General features: G+C 37.3%; 1 protein-coding gene across 2 annotated transcripts in view; it reads left to right on the top strand.

Annotated features, from left to right (window-relative positions):
• Positions 1–12,382, top strand: part of NDUFS4 (NADH:ubiquinone oxidoreductase subunit S4) — a 112,450-nt gene extending 100,068 nt beyond the window's left edge. For both annotated transcript variants that reach the window (XM_042950070.1, XM_042950080.1), the window contains exon 5: positions 12,165–12,382. In XM_042950070.1, the coding sequence (XP_042806004.1) occupies positions 12,165–12,268 (104 nt within the window). In that variant the 3' untranslated portion in view covers positions 12,269–12,382. The remainder of the gene's footprint in view (positions 1–12,164) is intronic.
• The last annotated feature ends 253 nt before the right edge of the window (positions 12,383–12,635 follow it).

Raw genomic sequence — 12,635 nt, 5'->3', positions numbered from 1 at the left:
ATTTCTTCTGTGTGATGCCTATTAATTTAGGCAAATTCTTTCTCCCTTCTCAAGGACCCCAAAATATCCTAGGGTCCTCAGAATAAGGTTCTTTACTACCTTGGGGAACTTTGTAAGCCTGGTGCCAGGCCACTTTTCCTGGAAGGAGTTTGTAAGCATTGGCCTCATAAAGTCAACTTTAGTTCTTTTAAAGTGTCTGGTCATATCTGATTAAATGAGCATCATTGTCAAATATGTCGATCGAGGTAAGAACTTCATTGCATAACCATTGTTTACACTAATGTTCTAATAAAAAGGACATATTGAACATGTACAAATAACGGTATTACCATGAATATAAGAATATTCAATAAGAGTTCCCAAATTCTGTAGGGGTCATTCAGGGAGACTCCTGTCATTTAAGAATGATGTAAATTTTAGTTTACAAAACAGAGTCTACTAAATTGTAGATACCTCAGAAGAAAGGGAAAGGACTTCCTTAAATGTCCAGAAAATAGAACATTTTAGGCCCTATCAGTGCATTCAGTCCTATATAGTTAATTCTTGTTTCACTGGATCCTTAATTTATCTGGTGCTCAACTAGAGTTCTGGAAATGTTGATTTAGTCCACTGGTCTGGTCTTACAATTATTTATGCCATCAGAAGCCTAAAGCCAGGAATAACAGTCCTTCACAGAGCTCTGAGGCAGTCTCTCTTTGTTGAAGACAAAGCACTCAGGCCTGTAACTGATTTCAGGAGCTTTCAGGGAAGCATCAGAGTAAAACAAAACAATCTATCCATAAATGATAAAAGACTTAAGATGGCCGTAGTTAACATTACTGGTAAATTTCAGAAGTGAAATATTTGTAACAAGGATAATGCAACTTAAAGTCATACCAAAAATGTTATAGACAAAATATCTGTAAACAATATTAAAGACTCTTTTCAAAGAAGACAGTGAATGTGCATCTAATTTATAAAAATGGATGAACATAATACTTCCAGAGAAATATAATAATCCTGAGATATATTTCCTGAATGCACCAAACATTATAGTAAGAATATACCAAAAGTATATCAAGAAAATCAAGTAAAGAGATTCAGTAAGTCTGGGGTAGGTCCTAAGCATTTGTGTATTAATAAAACACCAGTGATAAATGATAGGATTCCTGATTTACATATACTAACCTTAGGAGATAGGATTTCCAAACTAAGGAAGATGAAACAAAGTTGTTATTATTATTTCTTTAATGTTTATTTTTAAGAGACAGAGTGTCAGTGGGGCAGGGGCATAGAGGGAGACACAGAATAGGAAGCAGGCTCCAGGCTCTGAGCTGTCAGCACCAGACCCTGATGTGGGTCTCGAACTCATGAACTGCAAGGTCAAGACCTGGGCCTAAGTGGGATGCTTAGCCGACTAAGCCACCATGTGCCCCCCGCCCCCACAAGTTGCTATTTTTAAAGAAAACTGAAATTGTGTCTGATAAGTAACACAGCATGGACAGTGAGGGCACTGAGAACCTATACTTAGCATATAGCATAAATTTGTGAAATATTTATATTAATAATATTTTACCCATACACATTTAACCTCAGGAGGGTTAAGCATCTCTTCTGACTTGATAATTCTTGTAATGCTACTCATCAATAATAACGTGTCAAATAAACCTAGTTATTTCCTCTCTTTTCACAAGGTTGAAAGAATACATCTTTGTGATCTTCCAGAGGCCCTCTGGGGAATCTCAAAGATAGTTTTAGGTACAAAGATAATCTGAATGTTTTAGTTTACATTTAGGCTTTTTTATTTTGAGGAGGCAAAAAACAAAATGTCTGTAGATATGCACACTTAGGATAGGAATAGGATCATGGGTGCCAGACAAACAGTACTTGGCTGGTCACTTCATAGTAAGGATAAAACTTACAAATATAAGCGCGCCTGGGTGGCTCAGTCGGTTAGGCATCTGACTTCAGCTCAGGTCACCATCTCCTGGTTGGTGGGCTCGAGCCCCAGGTTGGGCTCTGTGCCGACAACTCAGAGCCTGGAGCCTGCTTCAGATTCTGTGTTTCCCTCTCTTTTGCTGCTCCTCCCCACTCATGCGCGCGCTCGCTCTCTCTCTCTCTCTCTCAAAAATAAACATTAAAAAAAAAAAAACTTACAAACATAAAAGGTAACGTAACTGTAAAAAACCTGAGCTCTCACAGAAGTCATCAAGGATGTAAAGCATATAGGGTTCATATGTGTAAAACATCTAAGGTTATTGTGGTAAACCACAGAACCTTTGAAATCTAGGCAGATGAGACAAAAAGAATTAACCCTTCATGTTGAGGCAGGGAACAGTGAACTAATGAAATAAGCCTACCAAAACTTAGCAAACTTTGTGAAGATTGTAAACGTTTCATAGCTTTTCAGACTTATTTTTTAGACATGTAAGGCAAATAAAAGTGGGGGTTTTTTTGTTTTTGTTTTTTTTACAAATCTTATATAACTTTCTGTATTCATTCAGGTTATGTCCTTCACCATTTTCTTTCTCATTCTGGAACAGTTATTTACTTTAGGACCTAACTGTGAGGGGACCGGATCAGATGGGGAGGTCATCAAATGTGGGGCAACCCAATCAGGCAGAGGCCAGTGGTGCAAGCGGTGTAAGAATTCACCCAAGGCAGAACAGAAGTTTATTGAATACACTTCAAGGGAGCAGCAGGCAGGACAGCGAAGGAGAGACTGTCTCCTACGCGGTGGTGGTGAGGGGCCACAGTTACAGGACAGAGTGAGGGAATATAGAATTTTCCCTTTTTTGGTAATCTTCAGAACTGTGCCTGGTTGTAATTGGTCAGTTAGGGCCTGTGGCTATTTAGACGTGGGTCACTCAGGGAGCCTGTTTGCATTCAGCCCTGTGGTAGCTATGGGACGTTTTGCCTTGATCAGGTTTCCAGTGTTCAAGTTGGTTGCCTAAAAGCAGCCTCTATACTCACTGTTCTCTTTTTCCATTGGTAAACAGAAACACATCTCATTACCTTGCATACCAAGTTGCAACTCTGCCACTACCGCTCCTAGTAGAATTTGATTCATGTATATTAATTGTATCTTTTAATGAAAGTTACTTGGATTTCATAGAGAAAACAGAGATCATTGAAAACTGTTACACACCAATATTTTTGTAAACTAGCCAAACGTAGAAATTCACATAACAACGAGCCACCTAGGTGCCCCTGGAAGTTAAGTTTCAATGTGACATACTACAAAACTATTACTGTTAAAATTACCAGAATAATGAATCATTTTGGATAAACACAGATTTATATGTTTTAGGATTATAAACATTAAGCAGAAGTAATACTAGCTCATTCGATCAGTAAATTTATATAAGCTCACAAAGAATATATCGAGGTAGAATAAAGATCTATGTGTTATATTTAACACTATTAAAGAAAACATAGCTTCTTTTATTAAATCAAAATTATTAAATTTGTCTTGTTTGCCAAAGATTCATCAATATATTTTTTTTTTTTAATTTTTTTTTATTCTCTACACCCAACATGGGGCTGAAACTCACAACCCAGAGATCGAGGCTGGCACACTCTTCCGACCAAGCCAGCCAGGCACCCCAGATTCACCTATGTTAATCTAAACTTGAATTCTTAAACAAACGTTCCTTAGGTCTTCAGGGGCACCTGGGTGGCCCAGTCAGTTAAGCACCCAACTCTTGATTTCAGCTCAAGTCACAGTCTCACAGCTCAGGAGTTTGGTTGGGCTCTGTGCTGATGTTGTGGATGGAGCCTGCTTGGGATTCTTTTTCTCCCTCTCTCTGTGCTGCATGTGGTCTCTCTCTTTCACATAAATTGGGGGGGGGGGGGGGAGAAAACTTTTTAAAATCTAGCACATTAAGACTATTTAGAAGTTGAATTTCCTTGTTTTCTAAGAATTTTAAGAATTCTTTTATCTTTGTTCTTGAGAGAGAGAGAGAGAGAGAGAGAGAGAGAGCAAGCAGGGGAAGGGCAGAGGGGTGGGGACAGGTAGAGGATCCAGAAGTGAACTCTGCACTGACAGCAGAGAGCCTGATGCTGGGCTCGAAGTCAGGAACTACTCAGGAACCATGAGGTCATGACCTGAGCCAAAGTCGGAAGCTTAACTGACTGAGCCACCCAGGTGCCCCAAGATTTTTAGGAATACTTACACAAGCACTTATTTTTCTTTATAAGCCAATCAGAACAGAGCCTCTAAAAGAGATTTTTGTAATCTAATTCATTAATGTCATGTAGAGGTAGAAAAACATTACCCACACATATGAGAGGTAAAGGCCCTTCTGAATTAATAGACATGTAGACAGACTAATAGTCACAGAGAGCTTACAACTTCAGTTCTAAAATTTCAGTCGTGGTTTAACAGTTAACAGAATTATGAAATTGACTAGTCCATACTAAAGAGCTGTTCTAAGTGAGTATAAATTCTTCATTTGTTTGAGTCAAATAAACCTCAAAGACCAACAAACCAGATTTTCTGTCTTTTCTCCCGCTATTTAAAATGAGAATAGAGGAGCACCTAGGTGGCTCACTCAAACTTTCTACTCTTGATTTTGGCTCAGGTCAGGATCTCCTGGTTCTTCAATTCTTGCCTGACATGGGTCTCTGTGCTGACAGAGAGGAGGGAGCCTGCTTGGGATTCTCTATCTCCTCTGTCTCTGCCCCTCCCACTCATGCTTGCAAGCTCATAAACAAACAAACAAATAAAATGAGAATAGATCTCTAAAGCCATTAATTCACTTAAGGGAATCATCAAATAATTAGACCATAAAACCAATTTCCAGACATAGTAGAGAGCAAAGTTAAAATTAGAAAAATGGAGAGTCAGCAAAGTTCTCTTGTATTTACCAAGAAAAGACATACCTGCGCTTAAAATAAGGCACGCAACTTCTGGTGTTTTGGTTGGTGGATCTATTATTAGGTGTCTCAATGGGACCTCCAAAATTGTTAAAAGAATTTCCTGAAAAAGATAAAATCATGACTCTAATATAGATATAAATGAACGTTTTTAAAATTTATTTAAATTTATTTTAGTCATGAAATAAGGGAGCCAGGCAGATATTATAACCAATTCAAAGGAAAAATCAATATGGCACAAATTTATATAAAGGAAATTTGAGATGAATTACAAATGGAAACAGACTTTTTTTTTTTTCAGAGGGGTAGGGTGGAGTCACCAGACAGAATTTATGTATCTATTACAGTTGGTTCTCATTATTCATGATAGTTATGATCTATAAAGTCCCAACAAACACTAAATTAGCAAATACGGAAATACTGCTCCTAGGAAAATACAAAATTAAATTCCTGCAAGCCCCTGATCGCACTACTTTGTTAGCCAAGCAATACGTAACCTTTTTAAAATGTGATTCCATTCACATGTTTAAAAACACCTAATTTGATGTATATCGTTGATTCATGAACATTGAACTCATAGCCAACAGCACTTGTAACTTATGCCTGAGTGAAGCTTACCTGATACACATACTGGCATATCAGAACCTTTTTGTGCTTAGGAACACTAGAAAGCACTGAAGCACTATACTTGTGGGGCCATTTTAAACAGCAAAATCTTCAAGGAAAAAAATACAAACAATGTGGCTGTAAATAGAACACGAAAAGGACACTTGTTTACAATATGAGGTTGGAAACAAGAAGGCACAGAACATTACCTTACTTGACCTCAGCTGGAAACATGTATGTTGGGTGAATCTAATTTTAAAGGTCTGTGCGTGTCACTAATGACCATGAAAGCATCATGAACATTGATTTGGGGGTTACAAGTAAATTTTAGTGAGTAGGCAAATTCACAAATACAGAATCCACAAATTATGAGGACTGTTTGTACCTACATTTTACAGGGTTTCAGAATAACTCAAAGACCATGATCAGGGCTGAGATCTGGTATACTATAGATACTACATTATTTTCTGGTGAAGCCCCAGTTTTTTTCTACATAACTTTTTGTTCTCAGTCCCCAGTTGTAGGTACTGGCTGTCTTGTAGCCTGGGAAGTATTCAGCTTGACTCCTGACCTGTTGAGGCACCTGAGAGACAAAGATAGACATGTTGGAGGGGGTGGAGGAGAGATAGATTTCCTGTTGGAGGTCTGAAATAATTTTTCTCTTGGCGATCGTGTTATATGTACATGGTGGCTTAGTGAGGTGCCTAGTGTAATATGGGATTTGGAAATTCCTATGCACAGACATCTCATTGATTTTTGGACATTTACCACTGTTATATAGTTTCTTTTTCTAGAAAAAATGTGTTCTCAATTTCTAATGACTGATTTTCATATGTACTTTTGGAACACAAACCAGTTTGTTTTGTGGCAAATTCTGAATAATGTGGTTCCAATTACTGCTTTGGAAATAAAAATAATACTGTAGAGCAACTGTATTATTTGAAAAGATAAAATTTAAGGGGGTCATTGACTATCACATCAAAGGTGGGATTTTATTTTGAGGTGTTGCAGCTGTGGCAGGTGTAGGGTGTTACTAATCTAATAAATATTTCAGGTGCCTCACATTTTTACCTTATTTGCTTGTTTAAATAAGTTCATATAATTTTTGTGGACAGAATTGCTTTGCTAGTGTATCCCAACGTTATTTCTCCTCCATGATATTTTCTAAAAGAAGATCTAAGATACTTTCAAATTAATCTGAACTCCCCCACCCCCCAAATATTTATTAGGTACTAGGGAATTTCAAAATAGAGGGACTTTTAAAGTGAAATTCCTCAAAGGCTATCAGCCCCCTCCTCTTTTAAATTATATTTGAAAAGTTTATGCTTTGCTTTTACTCAGGCATAATATGGGTACATAGCCTGGTGAGGAACTTTGAAACCTTCCAAGTATCAACATACCTTCTTTGGCTTCCCAAAGCCTTTGCTATTCTCATCCCATGCCTCTGTTAGCAATGACCGCCAGTTATGTCAGTTTGTGCCAAAGTATGTTGTGCTTCTTGCTTTGCACACAAATGGACAGTAGGAAAAATCATTAAACTGTTCACTTCCGAACTAATGTCAGGGTTTGAGATTAGATTGTTACAGGTGAAAGACATTTTATAGGGCTTGAACCAAAGTTATTAGAGGTAACATATTTCACAAGCAATAAAAGCACCGATGAATAGTTTGCATTACTGGACCATAAATAAAATGGTTCTGTAAATAAAACTGAATGGAATTTTTATGTCTCATACATAGAATTCACAAGTTAATTGTTGTGGTCTGGTTTTGTTCAGAGGCCTTATGTGGTTGGTTTTTGAGTTTGGGGCCTTGGGCTTTTTTAGGTACATTTGAAAGATTACCCCAAACATTCATATCATAGGAAGTAGAGTATCCCAACCACTGCCTGGAGATCAACAAAATAAGTGGGCATATTTCCAAAAAAGAAATTAAGCATGAGATATTACAGGTCACATTTTATGTTTACTAGAGTATTTGCCAGAGGTACTTCTCTGATACTAGGGCTTAAAGATGAAAATATCTTTGTGAAAGCATTCCAGTGTGTGAAACAGCAAAGGGAGTCAGCTTCTCATCATTTAGGTGCTGGTGGTTGGATTTGTGGTTAATCCGTGCCATATGGCTGCTCTCCTCAGTGGGAAGTGACGGCAGCCCTAGGAGCTTACCCCATCCCTGGGGCAGCTGCTTTGGACTCAGTTGCTTTGATCATCTTCTGTTGCACAGCTGGGAAGAGTAAGGAGTGGTTTTCAGTGTCCTAATGGAACAACATATTGGGACCACTGTCATAGATAGACTACATCTTCATTTTGAATAAGCATTCTTCAGATACTGCAGGTGTTTTCACTTCCATGATCTCATTCAGAAACTCAAGTTTGAGTTCTTTAAAAAAAAAAAAAAAAAAAAAACTAAGTGTTGAAAAGCAAATTCCTACAGAAATTTAAACATTTCACAAATAAAATTCCATTCTTAAATTTTTACGTCCTATTTCTTGCAAGTTATATTATGTTCTTTTTGTTGTTCTTTCTTTTCAAGAACTGTCAAAAAGGAGGTAGAAAAGGAGCATAATTCATGTACCTTACCCATTAAGTACAAATGTTTAATGCCCTTTCAAGTGTGGTGTTATTCTTATGGTTATCTTTTAAGCTAAGGCTTACTGCTTGCTCCAGTAGCCTTCATATTATCACAATATTATAATAAATAACTTGGGAAAGATTCTCATATGAAGTATAGTGGAAACAGTAAATTTGTTGATCCAGGCATTATAAGGTAAACACTTGGGAGAAGGATGCTTGGAAATGTGGTCAGACTCTTGATAGAGTTCTCCAAAAAAGAGCAAATTTTCATCACAGCATCAGATCTATATCTTCTCCATGATGGATAGAAAATCCAAAAGATTTATGTAGACTCTTACTTGAGTTTCAGTCTCTTGTGAGTTATCATTAGATTTCCTCCAACCCTTTCCTTTTACTTAATCAGAGAAGCTTAAGTTGCTTGTGCATCTTTGAGAACAAAATTACTTCCCCAGAAAAATGTGAGAACAGACTTTTTCCTCTATATATCCTAACATCACAGGTGGCTGTGGTAGAGTAATAACATAGAGATGGACGCTGTTAGCAAATGCTGGTTTCTTCCATGTGTGTTTTTGTTTGTTTTCCCAGGGTGTTTTGCCCATCCACATTCCAATCCCTATAATGATACTTCTATTTATTGTTGTTATCACCATCAACAGCAACTATAATCTGGCTCACAGTTTCTAAGAGCCAGGTCACTCCTTAGTTACCAGGAGAAAACCCAAACCAGTTGTTCTTTCATGTGTACAAAATCCCAGTCTTCTCACATTGCAGTGACCCTAACAGCATGTTGAGACTCCATGAACGAAACAGATAATAGAGCTATGTCTGCATTCTGATGCAGTAAAAATTTTTTTTTTCTCCCTGATGGTTGAAAGATTAACCATGTAAATGAGAGAGTAATTATCAGGTATCTGTCCGTGTATAATAATGTCTTTATTGGACTGGAGAGTGTGTTGGGAAGAGGCGGTGGGGAGGGGGACAGAGTAGGGAGCATAGGGACTCTCACCCATCACTTGGCAAGAAGAGATCATGGAGGCCTTGGGTAGGTGACTTACCAACAGTCCATATAATCAGACAATTCTCTAGAAACCTTTTCCTTTCTCCACAACTTGGGTGGGTATGGAGGGACATGTATGAGGGACATAGACTTTCCAGGCATTCTTGAAACAGTCTTTTCAACACATTTCTAAAAATCAAGGGGGAAAAATATCACAAAATCACAAAGATTGAAAGGAAATGGGTGTGAAATAGATAAAAATTGCAATTATAAGATGCTTCTAAAGAAAAGGTTTTGTTTATGAGGTGGTTGGGTGCATAGTTTTAAAGTCAACCTCAGTGAAAACTCTGGCTTTGCCACTTAGCCATGTGGCTTTATGCTGCTTATTTGTCTTCCCTGTGTTTTATTTTTCCTCATGATTAAATACAAAATCAGGGTGTATATATAATGCCTAATCCATAAGCCAAGCAACCTATGATCTCAGTTTTAAAACTCTATAAAAATACATTGAAAGCACTTAGCACAGGATTTTGAATACCGGGGACACTCACTCCTGCCTCCGGGCCTTTGTACTTGTTCTTTTTGCCTGCAAGCTCTTTCCCAGACCTCCACCTGTCTTACTCTCCGACCTCCCTCAGGTCTTCAAGTCACATGTGACCTTCTCAAGGAGGGAGGTCTTCCCTGTCCACCCTCTCTAAAGTGTTTTCTCTTTAGTGCTTGTTAGCATATAATATGTATTTTTTAATCTTAGTTATTACTGTATTAGCACCTAATATACTGTGCATTTATTAATTTCTCTTCTACTAACTTAAGGAAGTTTGGGAGTTTATTCACTGCTTTACCTTTGGTGTCTAAACAGTCCCTGACACAGAGTATGCAATCATTAAATGAATAGCAAATGCTGAGTAAATATCATTATACCTGCTTTATTGAATTGAGTATTTTTTATAGTTAACAGCATCATTTGCTAGCTAATGTAGGAGGTGCTTGAGAAGTTTATAATGTTAAAGTTATGCTCAGTTTACAGTATTAATTTGCTTACAAAATTCCTTTCTATAGTTAATTCAAAATTATTAGGTTCCAGTGTGATGAAAGTTTTATTTACATTAATACTTCATGTAGAAAATGTGTAGCTACAAACTGGCAGGTAAATCTGAGAGAGAAAGAATAGCTGAACATTTATCATGTGCTTGCTGTAAACACAAGAGACACAGTATTAGTTAAGGCACAGGCTCCAGAATCAGGTTGTCTTTGTTCAAATCTTCATTCTGTCCCTTCCTGAGTGAGCTTGTGCTGGTTACCTAACCACTCTGTGCCTCAGTTTCCTCAGTTATATAAAGGACATAATATTAATTCATATAAAAGTTTTAGAAAAGTACCTTTTTCATAGAATCAGTAAATGATTAAGTGCCAGGCGTTTTCTGAGCACTTCACGTAAGTTTGTTTAAATCTCATGACAACGTATGAGGTAGGTACTATTCTTAGGCCCCTTAGTACATTTTTTGAAATGCAAATAGCTACTTGTTAATGTTCAGATCCTCTTAAAGTAAGACCTAGCTTTGATTTTTTTTTCCTGTTTTAGTACATTAAAAAGTACTCAAAACTTTCCCCTATGAAAGTAAGGTTATGTTTAAGCAAGCGAATCAGTATTTTGTGTCCTGGATTTTGAGGTTTCATTTGTATTTGTATTTTTAAAGAGAGAGCAAAAGCAGGGAATGGGGCAAGAGGGGGGTGGGAGATAGAGGGAGGGAGAGAGGGAAATCTTAAGCAGGCTCCATGCTCAGCGCACATCACAACAACCAGCCCCTACGACCCTGGGATCATGATGTGAGCTGAAATCGAGTCAGATAGATGCTCAACTGACTGAGCCACCCAGGTGCTCCTCATTTGTATTTTTAAACCATTTGTTACATTTGCTTTCCTGCTTCTTAGTTTCCTTATATAGCACGTGGACTTTCATGGAAGATGGAGTTCTAGCAGTGGAATTATTAATTATTTCCTCTTTTTGGACACTGAAATAGGCAATAGTAGTAATATACTTTGATGACTTGATTTTCATAGGCTTCACTTTTGTGGCAAAATTGCATTCTAAGGGGCTATTGAATGAAAGCTTTGTGGCAGCAAATTCTATACTCACCAAGAGGCACTAGAACTCATGACTCACAAGATCAAGAAGTTTACTTAATTATACCTGTATTATTCAGTTTGGGCATTTTATACATGGCTACATGATTCAGCCATGGATCACATGTTTCAAGAGGAGTTATTTGAAAAAAGCCCTCAGATAGAATAAATTACAGGTATGGAAAATGAATCTTATGAAGTAAAAGTTAGAGGTTTCTTAGACTAGGGAATAGAAAGATGACTTAATTACATCTTCAAGAAGGAGCATGTTGAATAGTTGTTCTCCATACCTTAGAAGAACTGAAGAATTGGACTTACAGCAGAAAACATGGAAGTAAACAGTCCCAGCCCCCTACCAGCGATTCTGATCCAATGGGCCTTTGGTGAGGGCAGAAATTGTGCATTGTTATCAAGTATGTCCCTGGGATTCTAAATAGATAGCACTTGAAGCAAATGCTGAAATTTTTTTTGTACTTAATCAGTAGCCTGTCAAAATCCAGAGAGCTGAACCAAGTAATCTTTTATGGTCTGCTGCAACTATGTCATTTGTATAAATAACTAAGTATATAACTATGTTTCCTGTATTGCTTCCAGTGAGATCCAAACTGTTGTAAAGGCACTAGTTTTTAGAAAACAGTGAAACAGGTTATATTGCTTAATGCTCCCTACTGCAGTTATTAAAGAAGTCACATGTTAAATGACTTAAATGTTGGAGAAATGGAAAATTTTATGCGAATATGTAACCATTGATAATTGAATTAGGAATATTGAGCAAGGAGAAGTCAAATCATGGGTCACACTTTTGAGATATGGTAAATCATCTTCAGACAATATATTGGACCCTCTTATCACACAGGATTATAAGGGAACACATTACTAAGTTTATTTCAGGTTGCTGAACTGCACTCCTGATAAGTAAACATTAAATTTATGAAAGTTAGCTTCTGCTTGCTGTGCTCTTGAGGTATCCTCTTTAATTGTTTCTGTGGGTTTGTTTTTGTTTTCTAGGGTGGAGCTATGACATTGAAGAGAAGAAGGTTCCAAAACCCAAGTCCAAGTCTTACGGTGCAAATTTTTCTTGGAACAAAAGAACAAGAGTATCCACAAAATAGGTTGGCACTGACCATATTTCTGTGCTTGACTGTGAATAAAGTCAGCTGTGCAGTATTTATAGTCCATGTATAATACATTTCTTAATCTCCTAATAAATTCGACCTTTAATCACAGATACATTTTGTGGTGTCTATTTTAAATGTTTAAGTCTCAAAGTGAATATATTTCCTATATATAGTGGAGATTTGAGGTGATCATACTTCTAGGTAATTTCAGTATTTAACATCTATTAAAAAGAATGCTTGGAATCAACAGCAACATTTGAGTTTTACACTTGGTTCTTTATAGCCATTCTCAAGTTAATAGTGCTTATAATGGTCTCCTGGGTGGCTCAGTTGGTTAATCATCCGACTTCAGCTCAGGTCA

Source organism: Panthera leo, chromosome A1 (assembly GCF_018350215.1).
Source record: "Panthera leo isolate Ple1 chromosome A1, P.leo_Ple1_pat1.1, whole genome shotgun sequence".
Classification (NCBI taxonomy): Eukaryota; Metazoa; Chordata; class Mammalia; order Carnivora; family Felidae; genus Panthera; species Panthera leo.
Note: the sequence above shows the minus strand (reverse complement) of the source record. Positions and strands in the feature narration are given on the sequence as shown.